Raw genomic sequence first — 17,713 nt, 5'->3', positions numbered from 1 at the left:
CCTTAGGTGTACGTGGCTGGTGCCTTAGCCCATTGAGCTATAGGCACCGAGCCGAACAACTTTCTTTATATGAGGAAAGGAAGGAGACCAGTCCGTAACCTGGTAGGGCCTGACATCATTCATTGTGTGGGCTGAGGAGGGGTCAGAAGGGGAACAGTGAGACAAGTAGGTGCACAGAGTCAGAGAACAGAGAAGACTTGGGGGATAATCATAAAGGAGTGATTTTGACAGACTGGAGGAGCAGGTAGCCTGCGTGAAGGGAAGAGCATAACAATAACATGCGGTTAGGAAAGCGTGACCTGTGTGTACTGAACAGTGAGACCAGTTTGACTGAGCTAGGAAACATAGATGGATAAGAAATCAGGATAGATAGAAAGCTTTGAGAGTAGGGTGAGGAGTTTGTATGGAGCTGGTAGGCCACAGGATGTTGTGAGAGAATTTTAAGCACAGAAGTGATAACCTTCAGAGTTTGGCTCTAGAGAGCACCCTGAGGTAATGGCAAAGAATGGATGGCTGGAGGCCAGGAACAGTTGGGAGACCAATACCACGGCCTGGATGAGCATCTTTGCAAAGGAGTTGTGTTAAGTGGGCAGACCTTGGGAGTTGATTTAATGTCAACAAGGAGGAAAGCTAAGAAGTATTCCGGACTTGCCAGTGCTTTGTTCATTGTGCTGAGTCCTTAGAGGACAGAATCAGTCTTACTTGTCTTCACATTTACAGTGCCTAGCTCAGGGCATGGCACATGGGAGGAGTTTGGTAAATATTTGCTGAACAGCTAAGTTAATTCATTGGGAGAATTGTGGTGTCATCATTGCAAACCTAGTTACAGGGAAAAAGGGCTAGCTTTAGAAGAGAAGGGTAATAAGTTTATAGTTGAATACCCTATAAAATTAGAAGCAAAAAAAGGGGGGGGCTTCAAGTAAAAAAAAAAAAAGAAAGTGTTCTCTGTTCTTGCAAAGGCAGGCCCATGCTATTCACTGTCACTGGTGCTTTGCTGGAGAATTAGTGGGAACTACTAAGAGGCTCTTTTGTCCTACCCAAGGTGTGAGCCCCTTCCACCAGGTCCACTGGCACCAACTTCTTAATAGACACGATCATTCCTGGTGCCTCACTGACTCAACTCAACAGCACATCAAGTATAGGCAACTACTGTCTGACCCTCATTTTAACTTGGGTTCAGAGAAGATGTAGTTTGCCCAAGCTAGTCTCTGACATAAATAGATTTGAATGAAAGTCTTCAGATTCCAGTGCATCATAACAAAGTCTGATGATTGAAAACAGTTTGGCCCTAAGCTCGCTCTCCATTGACTTGGATTGGAGTCATCATTTTCATGTAGCTCAGAGAAGGCTGCAGACAAATGAAGTCTCCTTTTTATTTGTTTCTTTTGTTTTTGTCCTTGGGTGCTTGTGACTAAATTCACTAATTTCACTGGCTGTCAAGGCCGTGTTAAGGAAAATGGGTTTGAACTGCTGTGGTTTTTGAGTACTGGACTGGATGTCAGAAACCTTTGCCATCACGGGAAATTCTGTCACTCTGGATTTACTATCGGTTCCCCACAGCTGAATTCCTCAGCAGTGTGATTTAGCACCCTGGCTCCCCATCAACCAGTTTTGGCATTTATTTGAATGCATTACCCCACTGGTTTCCATAAACTATTTTACAGTTGTTTAAAATAAATGACTGTTTATTTCCACAAAAACCATCTGTATTTCTTTACAGAGCAACAGATAACTGTATGTAAAATTTGGTAGTGTCACAGTGAGTCAAGTTAAGAGAAACAGATTGGATTGAAAAATTGGATGCTTAGGGACAGTGCTAAAGGTTTCCATCCTCTCTAACGTGATATCTGGATTCGAAGGAGGGAAAAAATACTTTACTTTTTTTTTTTTTTACAAGTAATACCAGGCCTTCTTTCTCCAAAGAGAAGTACATTCACACTAGCCAGATAGTGACAGGATGTAGACTGTTAGCATTCCTCACGGTATGAAGTATCTGCTCTTTCTAGCACAGTCTCTGCTATGATGGTGTGTAAGACGCTCCTGTTCATCGGCTCCCAGCCTTCTGCAACTTTTGAAGCTTTTGGTTTTATATACCTTCCCTCCTCTTGTTCTAACACTGGATGGGCTCCACTTAGACCTGTGCTATAGCTGAGATAACCTGGGTAGGAGATGTGTTGGGATAGATTGCTGCGGCTAGAGAAGGTAGGCCCAGGTGAAGGAACCAGACTGATCAGGAGGAGGACCTGGCCCCTCACAGTGGTGTTCTTCCACTCTCCAGCCCATGTCCAGATGAGTCAGCTAGATCCACACTAGCATCATCCTTCCCCAGGAAGCTCAGACAGAGCTGGGGCACTAATGGGAGTCTCCAGACAGTAGGGGTATTTCAAATAAGATGAAAGTGGAGCTCTTAAATCTGCTTTGGAGGGTGAGCAGGTCAGGATGGAAACAAGTGGCTAGGGCTTGTTTCATCACACATATTTACCAAACACAGCTGTATGCCGAGGCTGTCCTGGGAATGCAGGGATGTTAAAATGTGCTTCAACTTGCATACACCTAGTAGTACAAGAGATCTTTTTAGTATAGAGTGCACAAAAAGAGTCCAGAGGAAGTGGCATGTAAGCAGAGCTTTTTTACTCCTTGAGTAGGAGCAAACATGGACTAGAGAAATGACATAGAGGAAAGATTGTTCCAGTCTGAGGGACTAGTATGAGCAAAGAGTCAAAATGAGCGTCAAAATGGCTTGGTTTGGAGGGTATGAGATGAGACTAGTAGCAGACTTTCAGAGGTTCCAGCCCTTGATACAGAACTACAGACCCCACTCTCTGAGTGCAGCTTAAAAACAGAAGCAGTGGCTCAGCACCTGTGGCTCAAGTGGCTAAGGCGCCAGCCACATACACCTGAGCTGGTGGGTTTGAATCCACCCCGGGCCCGCCAAACAACGATGACGGCTGCAACCGAAAAATAGCCAGGCGTTATGGTGGGGGCCTGTAGTCCCAGCTACTTGGGAGGCGGAGGCAGGAGAATTGCTTGAGCCCAGGAGTCAGAGGTTGCTGTGAGCTGTGATGCCACTGTACTCTACCCAGGGTGACAGCTTGAGGTTCTGTCTTAAAAAAAAAAAAACAACAGAAGCAGCAACCCAGCTATGGACCAAGCAGCTGAAGGTCCCCACATTTAGTGAAAACTGTGGGCCAGCCATCCTTCTACTTACACTTTTTTACCTGTATTAGCTCATTCAATCATTGTAGCAGCTGTAAAAGATAGGTCCTATTTTTCTTCTTTTACAGATGGGAAAGTTAGGTACAGAAAGGTTAAGTAACTTACTCAGAGTCACACAGCTAGTAAGTTGGAAGTTCAAACCCAAGCAGTCTGGCTTATAGACCCACTTAAAACACACTCTCAAATGTACTGGTATCAGCAGAATTTTCACACCTAGATATACACCTAATATTAAGCTTAGGGCAGGATTCAAATCCACACCTTTTCTCCACCTTTTGGTGCTGTAAGGCTAGACTCCTGACACACCATCACTTATCAAAGTCCAAATGGAGGCATCAGAACTGCTCTAGAGGGATGTGTATAGGATGGTGTCACCCTTTGTTTTCCACAGCACCATGTAGAATCCACAGGAGACAAGGTATAGTTATTCAAGTGGGGGTGACACTGCAGCAGATGAGATCTGACCCCTGGCCTGGAGTCCCGGCTTGCCTTTGTAAGCAGCCTTTGGGTGCCAGCAGCCTGGCCCCAGATGCTCCAGTCAGCCTACTTCACCTTTGCTATAAGCTCCTTTGAACAGTTTGGAAGCCTGTGTGATCTGCCCTGTGGCTTGATTCTGTTCCTTGGGAATCCTCGAAGAGGCTTTATCCCATTTTGTTCCTGGCTTCCCAGCTGCTTCAGCATCTTTCTAGCAGCCGTCATCCCACACGACTATGAGAAGCCAGATCTGGTGGGAGGAGGCTCCTGAGGCCACAGTCCCTAGTCTAGTCTAGCTCGGGAATAATCTCTTAAGATTGTTCAACCTCATTTTTAAAAATTGGATTTTTTTTCTTTTCTTTTCTTTTTTTTTTTTTGAAACAGAGTGTCATTATGTCTCCCTTGGTAGAGTGCTGTGGTGTCACAGCTCACAGCAACCTCAGACTCTTGGGCTCAAGCGATTCTCTTGCCTCGCCTCCCAAGAAGCTGAGACTACAGGTGCCTGCCACCATGCCTGGCTGTTTTTTGGTTGCGGTTGTCATTGTTTACCAGGTCTGGGCCGGGGCTTGAACTGCCAACCTCGGTGTATGTGGCTGGTATCCTACCCACTGAACTACAGGTGCCGAGCCAAAAAATTGGATTTTTGAATGACAAATATAACACCAATATTTGTCCACTGTCAACCCAAACATGATAGAAATCTATAAAGTAGAAAGCAAAATCTCTTTCTTTGCTACTATCCCATCCTTTACCCCAGAGGTTGTTATAGTTAACAGAGCAACTATGAGGAAAGTGTGGCTCACATCCTTCCAGATTGTTTGTGTGTGTTCCTCAGATATACACATAATGAACATACATGGTTGGGGCTTTACTTTATTAACATGTAGCATATAGCCCTTTAAACATTTAATAATGTATTATAAAATACTTTATTTACTCCTCTGTAAAGTGGGGATTATAATAGAGCCTCCTTCATTAAGGGTTGGGTTTTCTGGCTGGACCAGGGTAGAGACCACGAGGTCTCAGCCTGCAGCAGCCCTCATAAGGTTTTATGAGGTCTCAGAAAGACTTATAAAAGTCTTTTTATGTCTCATTAACTTAGCTTGTTTTTGTAACTGTCTATGTAACATCCCAATATGAAGATATACTGTATTCTCGTTTTGTACTAGAGAACATTTAGGTTGTATGCCACTTTCTTTTTTTATTTAAGAGACAAAGTCTCACTTAGTTGCCCTTGGTAGAGTGCTGTGGTGTCATAGCTCACAGCAATCTCCAACTCCTGGGGCTAAGCGATTCTCCTGCCTCGGCCTCCCGAGTAGCTGGGACTACAGGTGCCCAACACATCACCTGGCTATTTTTTTTGTTGTAGTTTGGCTGGGGCCAGGTTCAAACTTACCACTGTAGGCATATGGGACCTGCGCCCTACCCACTGAGCCACAGGTGCCACCCAAATACGCCACTTTTTAATAATAAAACAATGCTGTAGTGAACATCTTGGAATACATACCATTGTATACTTGGGCTATTATTTCTTAAGACAGACTTATAGAAATGGATTGTTGAGTTATTCAATTTTAAATGCTACATTTTTGAAGTCATTTTATTTAATAAAGGTCATTGAGCACCAACAAATATCTTTTGCTGTGCTAGCCCTGGGAATACAGAATTAAGTTTATTTTAAAAGCCCCTCCAACCCCATCTTCAAAGAGTGCCCTGATAATAGGGTGGAGGAATGACAAATAGACAAAAATACTTCTAACTCCGGGTGCTTCATGCCCTGAGAGAAGCAAGGCCCAAGGAAAGTAGGATGAAAGAGCCCTTAATTTTGACAGAGATTCAGGCAAGGCTGCAGGGAGGACGGATTATGCCAAAAGAATTCTCCTGACTCCTCCTGGGAGCCCACCCATGAGGCTGGGTATTCAAGAAGAAATTTGTTCTAAAGAATTATGATGCTCCTACGTTTTCTCTTACACAAAGAAGGAAATCTCAGCTGTACGCCCTTTCCTTTCCTCCTCTTGACACTTTCTGATTGATGATTGGAAATGATGGCAATACATAAACTATTTTTCTTTTTATTTTATGGCCTGGTAATAGCAGTAACATATTTCCAGTAAATGTTTTCTATCGCAATAAAAAAGTTGTAACAAGCCTAGAAATGGGTATAGTTAAACCCTAAAGAAAGCACACTTTCAGTACTGTGGATTGAGGCAGTAACTCCGTAAATCACTTTGCTTAGTAAAAGACCCACCTCCACCACCCCACACCCCCGGAAAAATCAGGGCAAGCAGCTGATTTCCACATGACATGTCTGCTGCGAGGCCTGGTGGACTTTCAGTTTCAGCCCCATCAAGATCATCTACCCACTCTCTTCCCTGCTCCCTAGTTTCCTGTCCAACATCTCTTTTCTGAACTGATAAATCACCTCAACCTTACGATTATTTTTTTTTTTTAACCCAAAGATAGGATACAGAGTGGTTAAGACCCTGGGCTTTGGAATTAGACATACTTGGATTCTTGTCCAGGCTTCACCAAGGGCACATGCTGTAATCACTCCTTGTTTTATTTTCCTCCTCTGTAAAGTGGGGATTATAATAGAGCCTCCTTCATCAAGGGTTGGGTTTTTTGGCTGGACCAGGGTAGAGACCACGAGGTCTCGGCCTGCAGCAGCCCTCATAAGGTTTTATGAGGTCTCAGAAAGCAAATGTGTGTGAAACACTCTGCTAAGGGCCAGTGAAGTCCTCAGTGTCAGTGCTGTTATTGTTATTGTAGTCTGGGAACAAAGCAATGTTTGACTTGTTTCCAAAGAGTAAGTTGATGATTTTTTCAAATTTGTGTAGCAGTGTAATAACTAACATTTATTGAGTGCTTATTTTATCATAGTCATTGTTACACATAATCTGTAGAATTAGCACATGAAGGTTAACTAACTTGCTCAATGTCACACACCTTGTAAAATAGCCAGGATTCTAAATCTGACTCTGAAACCCACACTCTTAACTACCACGTGTCCACATTCTAGAATTAGATAGTCAAGCAGAGGTTATAAAACTTTAGTAGTTCTGTCTCACACCAGATGTCCTCCTTTGGCTGATAAAGATTTGGAGCTGATAATATAGAGAGCCTGTGGTCTTAGAACTCCAAGGCTGGGTGAAAACAAAGCAGTTTCTTTCCCTAATCACAGGCAGACTAGCCTGCTCCTCAGCACATCCTTATTTAAACTCTATTACTCTTTAAGAGGATGAATGGCTGCTGCTTCTGTGTGTCTGGTGTCCGTAACATGGTTTAAAAATTAGGCCTTTCCCAGCCTTTGTCTTTAATTTCTGATTCTAGCTGACACCTTCATTAATGGTTTAATGCAAGCTTTCTGTCGACTTGAAGACTTCTGTGTAAAAGTGGTTTTGCTGTCCTATCAATAATGGTCATAATTTCCCCAATACTCTCATCAGCAGTGAATTGAGTCTTGCAGCAAAGAAATGGAAACTCTAGTGCAGAGGTTTGAAAGTGATTTGTCTTATAGACGGCATCTTCTTTCAGTAAAATCAGGTCACTGTGGCACTCCTGGGTCAGACGTAAGTCTGAGACAAATTAGTTGAAGGAAATTGATCATTTTTCCTTAGGTTACTTTTAGCTACAGTAGCTTTTTGATATCTTTTTTTTTCTTATTTACGTTTCTTAACAAATTTTTAATAATCGTCATTAGTCAAGTTAAATGCCTTCTCAGATTCAGCCGAGCTTTTAGATAGAGGAAAGAATGTTTTCTGTCTGCCCCCAGAAGTGTCCTTTCCTTCAGTTTTGGGGTTTGCTTCCTTCATGGCACCCACTCACTCCTCCTCCTCTGCTGGCTGGCCCCCTTGCTGGGGTTTGTTTATTGCACAGACTGGCCCCTTGACCAGTCTGCTCTTCATTGCTATTGAAAGTTAATGGTGGCAAAATTGCATTCCCAAACATTTGAACCTGATGTGGCCAGGGCCGAACTTAGTTGATCTCTGGTGATCGGTTCAATTTAGTTACGATTTTTTGCCATTAGGCTAGGGCTGAATGATGGTGATTTGGTTGAGGCCAAATGTCTGAAGAAAATTGGCTCTCTGATAAGAGTGCTGTTATCAGAGGGGGCTACCTTCTCATTTACATTTAGATGAGTATTGATTATTTATTTACTCAGAGAAGTGAGATTCGTTTCCAATCTTATCTTTCTCGTCTTTGCTTGTCAGCAGAAAGAGAGATAGAGCTCCTGACATCAAGCCAAGATAACAGCACTTTGTAGCAAAGATAAAAGTTGGAATGGGCCTTTTTCTAGTCTTGACTGAAAGGATAAGTTTTAAAAATTAGAACTGATGGGTCATGCTTTCAAAACCTTTCCTGAAGGTTTTGCAGTTTAACTAGGCAGGAGAATTGGTTTATTGGAACAGCCCCAGTCTTTCTTCTTTTGTAATAGGAATTGTATTTAATTTGATTATATTCGGCTGTTTCACTGAGAGCAAATTGTGTATTGGCTCAGAAGAAGCTAAAGTGTGACCTTATTGTAGTGTCAGCTTATTCTTTTCTTATTATTTAAAATACAGATTACTCAATCTGAGCCTCAAAGGGGGCATAAGCTACAGCAGTTATCACTTGAATATAGTTCAGCACTTACATTCAGATCAAGCAGAAAATGATTGTAGTTGCCCCTGGAGGAAGAGTTATAAGCGATGGAGCTGACATGACACACAGACATTTTAGACTAGCTGATGTTGGGTCCGAGCATGTCAGTGATAGATTTGGCTCACCGAGGAGCTTGGGATTCAGCCAGCCCCTGCCACATAGCAGAGTAGATTTGGCACAACCTGTCTTGAATGGGTCTCCCTTCCACCAGCTCATTCATTCTCAGGAGTGCCACTGGAAGAATCTTACCAAAATGTAAAGCTGATGGTGCTAGTCCTCTGCTCCGTTAGCATCTGTTACTTATAAAAGAAAATGCAAATCTTGACCGGCAGTCAGGCCAAGCTTTGCCCCACACCTTCCCCTTGCCACACCTGTACAGCCTGGGCCTCTTCCAGACTGAGTTTCCCGGGGTCCGTTTGGGCTCTTCAGTGCGTCCTTGCTGCTCCCTCTGTAGGAATACACCGCTTCCCTCTTCTTCATCTGGCTCTGAGTCCTTCCAGAACCCGATCAGATGTTTCCTCCTCCCCAGGGAGTGATAATGTGAAGTCCCCACTCTCTGAGTTCCCACAGCACTTTGTTCCTGCCTCAGGACAAGCACTGACATGGCTCTTCTGTAATTTATCTGCTCAAGAGTGTCTCACTGCCTCCCCCAGACTCCTTGAAGACAGAGATCATTGATGATTCATTTCTGCCTGACACATTATTGATGCTCAAAAATGTTTGTTAGATAGATGTATGGATGGTATTGTATCACTTATGCTCTGATACCTGTGCTGTCATAGTTTGGTGGATAGGTTCTGAATAGGACCCTAGGACTAGGGAACCATAGGAATCCTGGCTGCTGAACAAGTCTCTCATCTTAAGTGCTGCCTGTAGCTTAAAAGCAAGCCTTTTAAATAGGTAAGCACCCTCTCCCACTCCACACCCCTCCTCAGACACACATGAGAAAGTATATGGACATCAGTTTTGAAGCCAGCATGCCCTGCCGTGCTGTTACCTTCTCATGATAGGGCTTTAGTCGGTGTGCCTCATAGACTAGGGATCTCCCAGCCTCATTGCAGTGGTTTTCTGTTTCAGCCTGTAGTAGCGACATGGACTGCCATGGGCTGCGCTTTGCTAAGGTGATTCCTGGATTGTCTCATTTAATCCCCCACAGCAACCTTCTGAGGGAAGTTCTGTTATCCCCGTTTTACAGATGAGAAAATGCACAGGTGAGATTCAGTAACTTTCCCAGAGTGCATGGCTGGCAGTGTTACCGCCTCTCAGGGCACAGACACCAGGGAACTTCTGCTCAAACGTAGCCTTTTCTCTTGGTTGCTCACATTTAGCCTTTTCTGGTTATAAGAAGTTCTTTCAGACTAAAGCAGCTCTTGAAGTTGGTGAGTAGAAAATAGTTGACATGAAAACATAACCATGAAAGTGTTCAACCTTTAACCTTATCTTTTTCCCTCACACTGTAGTTCTCAAACCTCTTCTGATGCTTAGCAATAATAGTGATAAGTTAATTTATTTATATCCTACCTTGATCCAAGAAGCATTTGGAATACATGTATTATTATAACAGGATTTTAAAAATGAAGCAATAAAGAAACTATATAAAAAGAAAAGGAAAATGATGATTAAATGGCAAAATGAGTTTGAAGAGGGAACTGGCACAGAAACGCATACCCAAGTCATAGCTGGACTCATCTTAAGTGTGGAACTTCCTGATGGGCAGAGGAGACAGGGACAAGCCATCAGTTAGTTACAGGATTTATGTTAAACTGTCTGAAGATACAAAAGCAAGCCATTTTCTTCAGGGAAGTACAGCTTTTTCTGATACCAAGGACTGAAAGAAATTTCTCCCATAGGTCCACAGAATGATAAGAGGTAACAGTATGGCTTCCCTCTTTGGACTTTGACAGGCATTTACCCTCCATTGGATTTCAACTATCAGCTAGCTCTCAGCTGTTTAGGGATCTTTTGTTTCAGGCAGGAGTTAAAGGGATTCAAGGAGGCTGCACTAAGCATGTATATCCACTGCCCAACAAATTCTACAGATTTTCTTTGAAACTTAGATACTGAGATGTTTACCTCAGGTTTACAAAATCCCATAAAAATCCTGCCTGAGTATTATAACTTGGAACCCTCCCAAAGTGCCCAGAGCAGTATTTTGTTCCTAGACCATTCGGTGACATGGTATTACTACAATAAATACACATTGGAATACCAAAGCAGACTTTCTCATTGCCACAGAGTAACTGCTTCCCAGAATCTTCCTTTTGTTCCCTCTGCTGTGAAGTAGAGGGCATGTGGCTTCATGCGCAGCTGTGACATTTTAAAACCGTTTTCCAAAGGGTGCATGTTGCTTTGAGCACTACATCCTGTTCAGTGTGAAAGAGTCTTTTATATTTTATGTAATCATTTTTTGGCATAAGGTATATTCATAGAAGTTGACCTCACAGCTTGTCTTTTCGAAATGGCTTTGGCTGCTGTTTTTTCTTTCTTCCCATATAAGTTGCCTAAAAATTAAACAAGCATTTGATAGAGACAAATAGTTTGATGTATACTAGGTCTGGGTTATAAAGTCATACAGCTAAACTGCTCAACCAGGACTTAGACAGAGGCAGTCAGGCCCCTACTCCATGCCCTTAACCAGCAGGCTGTATTTTCTCTCACGGAGATCCAGCCTCTCATTACACAGTGTGGCCTAACGCGACCAGTCTGGCCTGTTTCTGAACGAAATGTATGAAACACTGTAGTCTTTCTCTGTGACATATCTTACCCAGTACTTGGCAAGAATTAAAGAGAGAAGTGCAAATTTGTAAGAGGCAGTTTTCCATTTGGGTTTAGATCTCAAGTTTCATCTACATCTTAACTACCAAGTTAAGTCAAGACCCTCAGTCTTTTGCTAAGTTCAGAAGTGAGTGTTTAAGCTGTTCTTTAGCTTTTATGAAAGACCAGGAGCACCCAAAGAAGAGGCAAAATTCAGAATTTCAATTCCTAACAAAATTCCATGTAGATAAATAGGAATGCTCCTGAGGGAAGATGGGAGTGTCTTCCTGGATGGATAGAAAGGTAAGGTGACCGTAAGGGGGTTTTGTACTAACATAGAGTCCAGAATACAGCAGTAGTAGGGGATGTTTGGTATGTATGGATGGTACTAAAATATTTCAGATCATTTTCATTTTGAATTTATAGAAACCACAAGTTAAGTGATTCAAAACCCATATGAATCCACAAATCTATAAAAATCTATATTTATGGTATAAACTACGACCTCTTTATAATTGATGAGTAGTTTATAGTTTGCCAGAGGAGAAGGTTCAAAGCACTCAAGCTTTAAAACCATAAGATCTTTGGGTTTCATTTTCCCCTTCCTACTTTCCACCTTTGTGATCATGGCAAGTTACGTCATCACATCAGAGGCCCAGTCTACAAAATAGGAAGGATAATATCTGCCTCTGAGTCAATGAGGTATATATATGCATAGCATACTTGGCACATAATGAGCATGTGGTAAATGCCATCATGCTAGACTTGTAGGAGAAAGTCCTAAAAGCTACTTTCAGGAAACTGATTATTTATTTATTTATTTATTTATTTGAGATAAGAGTCTCACTTTGTCACCCTAGGTAGAGTGCCATGGTGTCATAGCTCACAGCAACCTCAAACTCTTGGGCTCAAGTGATTCTCTTGCCTCAGCCTCCCAAGTAGCTGGGACTACAGGCGCCTGCCACAATGCCCGGCTATTTTTAGAGATGGTGTTTTGCTCTGGCTCAGGCTGGTCTTGAACCTGTGAGCTCAGGCAGTCCACCCGCCTCAGCCTCCCAGAGTGCTAGGATTATAGGCATGAGCCGCTGTGCCCAGCCAGGGAACTAATATTAATAGAAATATCTGCAAAATCCAAGAAGCAAGAAAGTAAGTGTGAAATGATGGCCATTTCTGGCTTTGAGAGTGGATCAGGGAGTTTTGTTTAGGGAGAAGGGACATTTCCTAGTAATCCCTGCACTGCCTGGTTGCCCTGATCACATTTCCCTGGCAGCTGCAGATATTGGAAGGAAAAACATGTGCAAAAGAGACCAGCCTGAAATTCCTCCTGGTGTAGCCAGGCTTTGGCTCCCAGTGATGGGCTAAAGGATGGCTTATAGTATATAACTCAGCTTCACATAGGCTGACAGCTTCAGAAGCCCCAAACCCTGAATACTGATGTCAGAGTACAGATGCCAGGGTGCAGGTTTGTGTAAAATGAAAGTATCTGTCTACATAAACAGATCACATCTGGTTTTGATTATTGCAGGTGAATGATCCATTGGGGTTGCCACAATGTGTGATGATTGTAGAATCCTTAGAAAAATGGCATAGTAAGAAACTGAAGAACTTTGAAGTGCATATATATATATATATAAAATTATAATAGTAGCCTTCATTTATTGTCGGAAATTTGAAAATATAGGAAAAGACAAAGGAAAAATAAAAACACTTGTAATCTCACTATCCAGTATAACCACTATTCACGTTTTAGAAATAACCTTCTATTCTTTATCCTATGCTTTTACACACACACACAGTGCCCAAAAACTATATACATTTTAAGAAAGGAAAAAAACTATTAAAATTGTAATACTGTATGTATTGATTAAAAAAAAAAAAGATGAATACAAGTCATATTGAGTACCTCTTGTAATTCCAGAAGTCAAACATGCTTTGAGTATTACAATTGAAATACAGCTTTTTCCTTTCTTAAAATGTATATACATTTTTGGCACCATCTGTATTTTTGCTTAAATTTGCTTTTATTGATATGTAATATTTGTACATGTTTATAGGGTACGTGTGATATTTTGTTACATGAGCAGAATGTTTAATGATCAAATTAGGGTATGTGGGGTATCCATCACCTTGAGTATTTATCATTTTTATGTGTTAAAAACATTTAAAATCCCCTCTTCTACCTATTTTGAAATATACAATACATTGTTGTTAATTATAGTCCCCCTTAGTCTGCTATCATATTATTTTACAATTATAATCCTATATGTATTGTGCTATAATCTGGTATTTTCATAAAATAATGTGTTATAAACATGTTTTATAAAATTAAGTGTTTTTGTATATGGAAACAACACACTGTACCCCATGATAGTATTAATGTGCACAAACATGATTTAACAATAAAAATAAAAAATTAACTGTTTTTGTAGCATCACTTCTAATATTTTCATGTTATTTCACAATATTTTTAATCAGTCCCTCTGTTGTTAGATCTAAGCTGTTAACAAATTTTGGCTATCTTTAAAAAAATGAATTATTATAGCTAAACTCTGTCCCCAGATTTCACTGTAAATTAATAGATGTAGGTATTAATGCCTGATACAAACCGTGTTGCTGAGAGGTACTGGGGTGGAAGCAGTTAGCAATTACATGATAGGCTAGTGTCTTAGCCACCCTCTACGTTTAGGGGCAACTCCCTTTCCTCTAACAAGCTGAAGAGGCTAAATCTTCTCAGAGTTCAGCTGAGCATGATTCTTTTGTGATTCCTTCTACCAGTGAATGCACTACATCCATTGATCAGCAGCGTACATGCCCATTAATTGACAAATGTTGGCACTGACAGGCAACAGATAGCAGAGACTTTAAGAATTATATACATTTCCATACTTTTATTGACTTAATTCTTTTGAAATTAGAATTTTAACAAAAAAATAATTTTACTATGTATGATGTTGAAACAGTACTTTCTTGATCTAAGTAATAGTGTATTAGAGTTTTAAAAGAATGTGTACACTTCTGAACAAATGGTTGTATGTGTTTTGACCATTTTCTTAGTGAAGGTTTAAAAGCTTTAGGTAGTATAAAAAGCACTGAATATATGTGAGAACTCTGAGAATTGGCTGAAGCACTCATGAATACCAATTAGAGAGAGGATCAAATATACCATGACTTTGGAATGAATTTCTATAATGCTACAGATGGGCATAGAACATGGGGGAGAACCACTGGAAGTGAGTGAAATACCTCAGACTGAGGAAGGAGAAGGACTGGGGGATGAATAATGTATAAGTTGACAACGGCTGAAGAACATACCTGAAAATACTCTGCCTCGGATCCCCACACAGCCTCTGATGCTTTCCTCAGATCTCGTACACCTCTCGTTCTGTCTGACCAAACATGCCTTTCAGAGTCAAAATAATAAGACATAAAACAGTTTCTTAGGCCTCTAATCTTTTCAATAACCATTAACAAATCACAGGCGCAGTCTTTTGAATCTGATCACTGGACCCCTTAGGTGTTAACTGAGAAAAACAAGATTGTCATCTGGGTTGACAGAGAAATATGTGAATAAAAGTATAAAATGCCCCTGTGTTTTATTAAGGTCTGCCAGAATCTTCTGTGTGGAGCAAGGTAGCTGGTTTCCAATATTACTGAACATTTGTCTCTTACGTTTTCATAACTATTTCAACAAAAATATGAATTAGCAGCTACTGTGTTTCTATCACCATAACCCAGAAACAAATACATTTTTTAACCTTGTCTGTTTTTAAATTTAGTTTTTTTATATTTTTAAACTGTCATCATATCAGAGTTCTAAACATATTCCTGATTATAAAGGATTATTTATTATTTTGGAATGATAATTATTAATGACTACCTTTGTAGGAGTGCCTCCCATGAGGCAATACATTTCTAGTAGGCATTTTTACTATGTCACCTCTGATCTTCACAATAATTCTTCAAGGTGTAAGTATTCTCAGGCCAGGCACAGTGGCACACACCTGTAATCCTCACACTCTTGGGAGGCAGAGGGGTGAGGATTGCTTGAGCTCAGAAGCTCAAGACCACCCTGAGCAAGAGTGAGATCTTATGTCTACTAAAAATAGAAAAATTAGGCATTTGTGGTGGGTGCCTATAGTCCCAGCTATTTTGGGAGGCTGAGGCAGAAGGATCGCTTGAGCCCAGGAGTTTGAGGTTGCTATGAGCTAGGCTGATGCCTCACAACTCTAGCCTGGGCAACAACAATAACAACACCAAAAGGTGTAAGTATTTTCACATTACATATTAGAAAACAGAGATTCAGAGAAGAAATGGTGTAGCCACGCGTGTCTCCAGGTCATTCTGACTGGAGGGCCATTTTACCTCTCACATGGTTTAGGAGAGAACTGAATGGAAACAGTCCTGGGAATAGAACAGACAAGTTTGTGGAACCATCTGGAATAAAACTCCCAAATTCTTCCACCTTGGAAAGTTAGACCCTCAAGACTTCATTTTCCTGGCTCAGCACAGTGGTTATGGCACCAGCCACATACACCAAGGGTGGTGGGTTCGAACCGTCCCCAGGCCAGCTAAACAACAATGACAACTGCAACAAAAAATAGCCTGGCTTTGTGACAGGTGCCTGTACTCTCAGCTACCTGGGAGGCTGAGACAAGAGAATTGCTTGTGGGGTGGCGCCTGTGGCTCAAAAGGGTAGGGTGCCAGCCCCATATGCCAGAGGTGGTGGGTTCAAACCCAGCCCCAGCCAAAAAAAAAAAGAATTGCTTGATCCCAAGAGGTGGAGGTTGCTGTGAGCTGTGACGCCACAGCCCTCTACTGAGAGGGACATAGTGAGACTTCCATCTCAAAAGAAAAAAAAGACTTCATTTTCCTGAAACTTTCTCAGCTTTTAGTTTATGATTATGTTTAAATGTTAAATTCACTGTTTTGGACTTCCTCCCCTCCTCCTGCCTCTTTGATCTTCTAGGCCCTCAGTACCGCCTGGAGAAGCAGAGTGAGCCCAATGTCGCCGTTGACCTGGAGAGCACTTTGGAAAGCCAGAGCGCCTGGGAGTTCTGCCTAGTCCGCGAGAACAGTACGTTGGCCTCCTCGCTTCATGCCTGCTTTGTCCATTGCAAACTTGCTTAGAAGTCATATGTTTGGGACCACTCACTGGTCTGGCTTCCCTAGGCAGAGCTGAAGTGCCTGTATTCCAAGGAAGAATGTAGCCACCCTGCCAAAAGTGCATCCCAAAGTGAAATGATTGATTTTGTGCTTTTTGGTGGAGAGTCTATATCCTGTTTCGCTCACTCTGTGATTAATATTTTTCTATTAAATTATATTTTCCTATGCTAGGAGCATTCTCGGAAAGATGTTAGAAATAGGGGCCTTTTCTGAGACAAAGTGTATTTTGTATATAAAGCAACTGGTCCCATCAGTTTCACTGTTCAGCCATGAAGTTTTAGAACATTTTAACATTTCCATATTCTAGAAGGAAGCAATATAGTTATTTCTTGTATTCTGTTGAGAACTTCTTTAAAACTTGTTAAATTCATTCATTCTCTTTGTTAAGAGTTTTCAAGTTCTAAGTTTTTGCCATCCTCTCTTCCTTCCCACCAACTCGAGGGGCAAGTGACATGTGAAAACTGTGATTATGGCAGCAGCCTATTCATGGTCATTCCTGCTCCAGGGCTTTTACACAGGCTGTTTCTTCTACCAGAAACCTCTTTCCCCCATTCTGGTTAACTTTTTCTCATCTTACATTTCAATCTAAATGTCATATCTTTAGAGAGGCCACCATGATCTCTCGATTTTCCCCATCACTTAAATCTGGTCTGTCTCTCATCTGGGGGCCTTGTATACTCTGCCCTAGAGCATACTTTTTCTCCATTGCATATATTTCTATTTATAATTATACATGTTTTTCATATTGCTTGATGTCTGTCTCCCTCACTAGATTGTCGGGTTCATGAGGGTTTCCTTGACCCATACAGGTCAGGAACCCATTATAGACCATGTACTGCAGGAGCTCTGTAAATACAGACTGAATGATGACCAAATGGTAGCTATTTAGTCATGCCACTTACTCTTCTGAGTAAGACCAGGCTGCTCCTCTTCTACCAGAGCCTCGGACAGCCTCTTCAAGAGAAGCATGCACAAAATTTACTAGGAAGGTAAAATGTGCTCTTGGTGTTTGGCAGCAAATTCTTAAGGGCAGAATGTTGAGAATGTTGGTGTCCCCACAGCCTGAAACCAGTTATAAGTGCCTTCTGTAAACACACATAGAAATAAAAATCACTAATTCCCAAATGGTCCAAAACATTCAAATAAGTTGTAAACATTTTTGAAAATATTCATTCCTATTAACAAACTTAGATAACATTTTGGCTGGACACACCTGTAATCCTAGCACTATGACAGGTTGAGGCAATGGGATTGCTTGAAGTCAGGAGTTAAGAGACCAACTTGACCAAGAGTAAGTTCCGGTCTCTAGTAAAAATACAAAAATTAGCTGGGCGTGGCTTGGCACCTGTGGGTTAAGTGGCTAAGGTGCCAGCCACATACACCTAAGGTGGCGGTTCAAATCCAGCTTGGGCCCGCCAAACAACAATGATGGCTGCAACCAAAAAAAACCAGCCAGGCTTTGTGG

At 41.6% G+C, this 17,713-nt stretch overlaps 1 protein-coding gene across 1 annotated transcript in view; it reads left to right on the top strand.

The window, feature by feature from the left end:
* MAPKAP1 (mitogen-activated protein kinase associated protein 1) overlaps nucleotides 1-17,713 on the top strand; it is a 280,354-nt gene that overhangs the window by 194,273 nt on the left and 68,368 nt on the right. Inside the window, 1 exon segment of the mRNA XM_023510481.1 lies at nucleotides 16,052-16,159. Coding sequence (XP_023366249.1) covers nucleotides 16,052-16,159 — 108 coding nt within the window.

The sequence above is a fragment of the Otolemur garnettii genome, unplaced genomic scaffold (assembly GCF_000181295.1).
Source record: "Otolemur garnettii isolate 467f Iridium unplaced genomic scaffold, OtoGar3 scaffold00014, whole genome shotgun sequence".
Classification (NCBI taxonomy): Eukaryota; Metazoa; Chordata; class Mammalia; order Primates; family Galagidae; genus Otolemur; species Otolemur garnettii.
The sequence above is the reverse complement of the archived record's forward strand: the minus strand, read 5'-3'. Positions and strand labels throughout refer to the sequence as shown.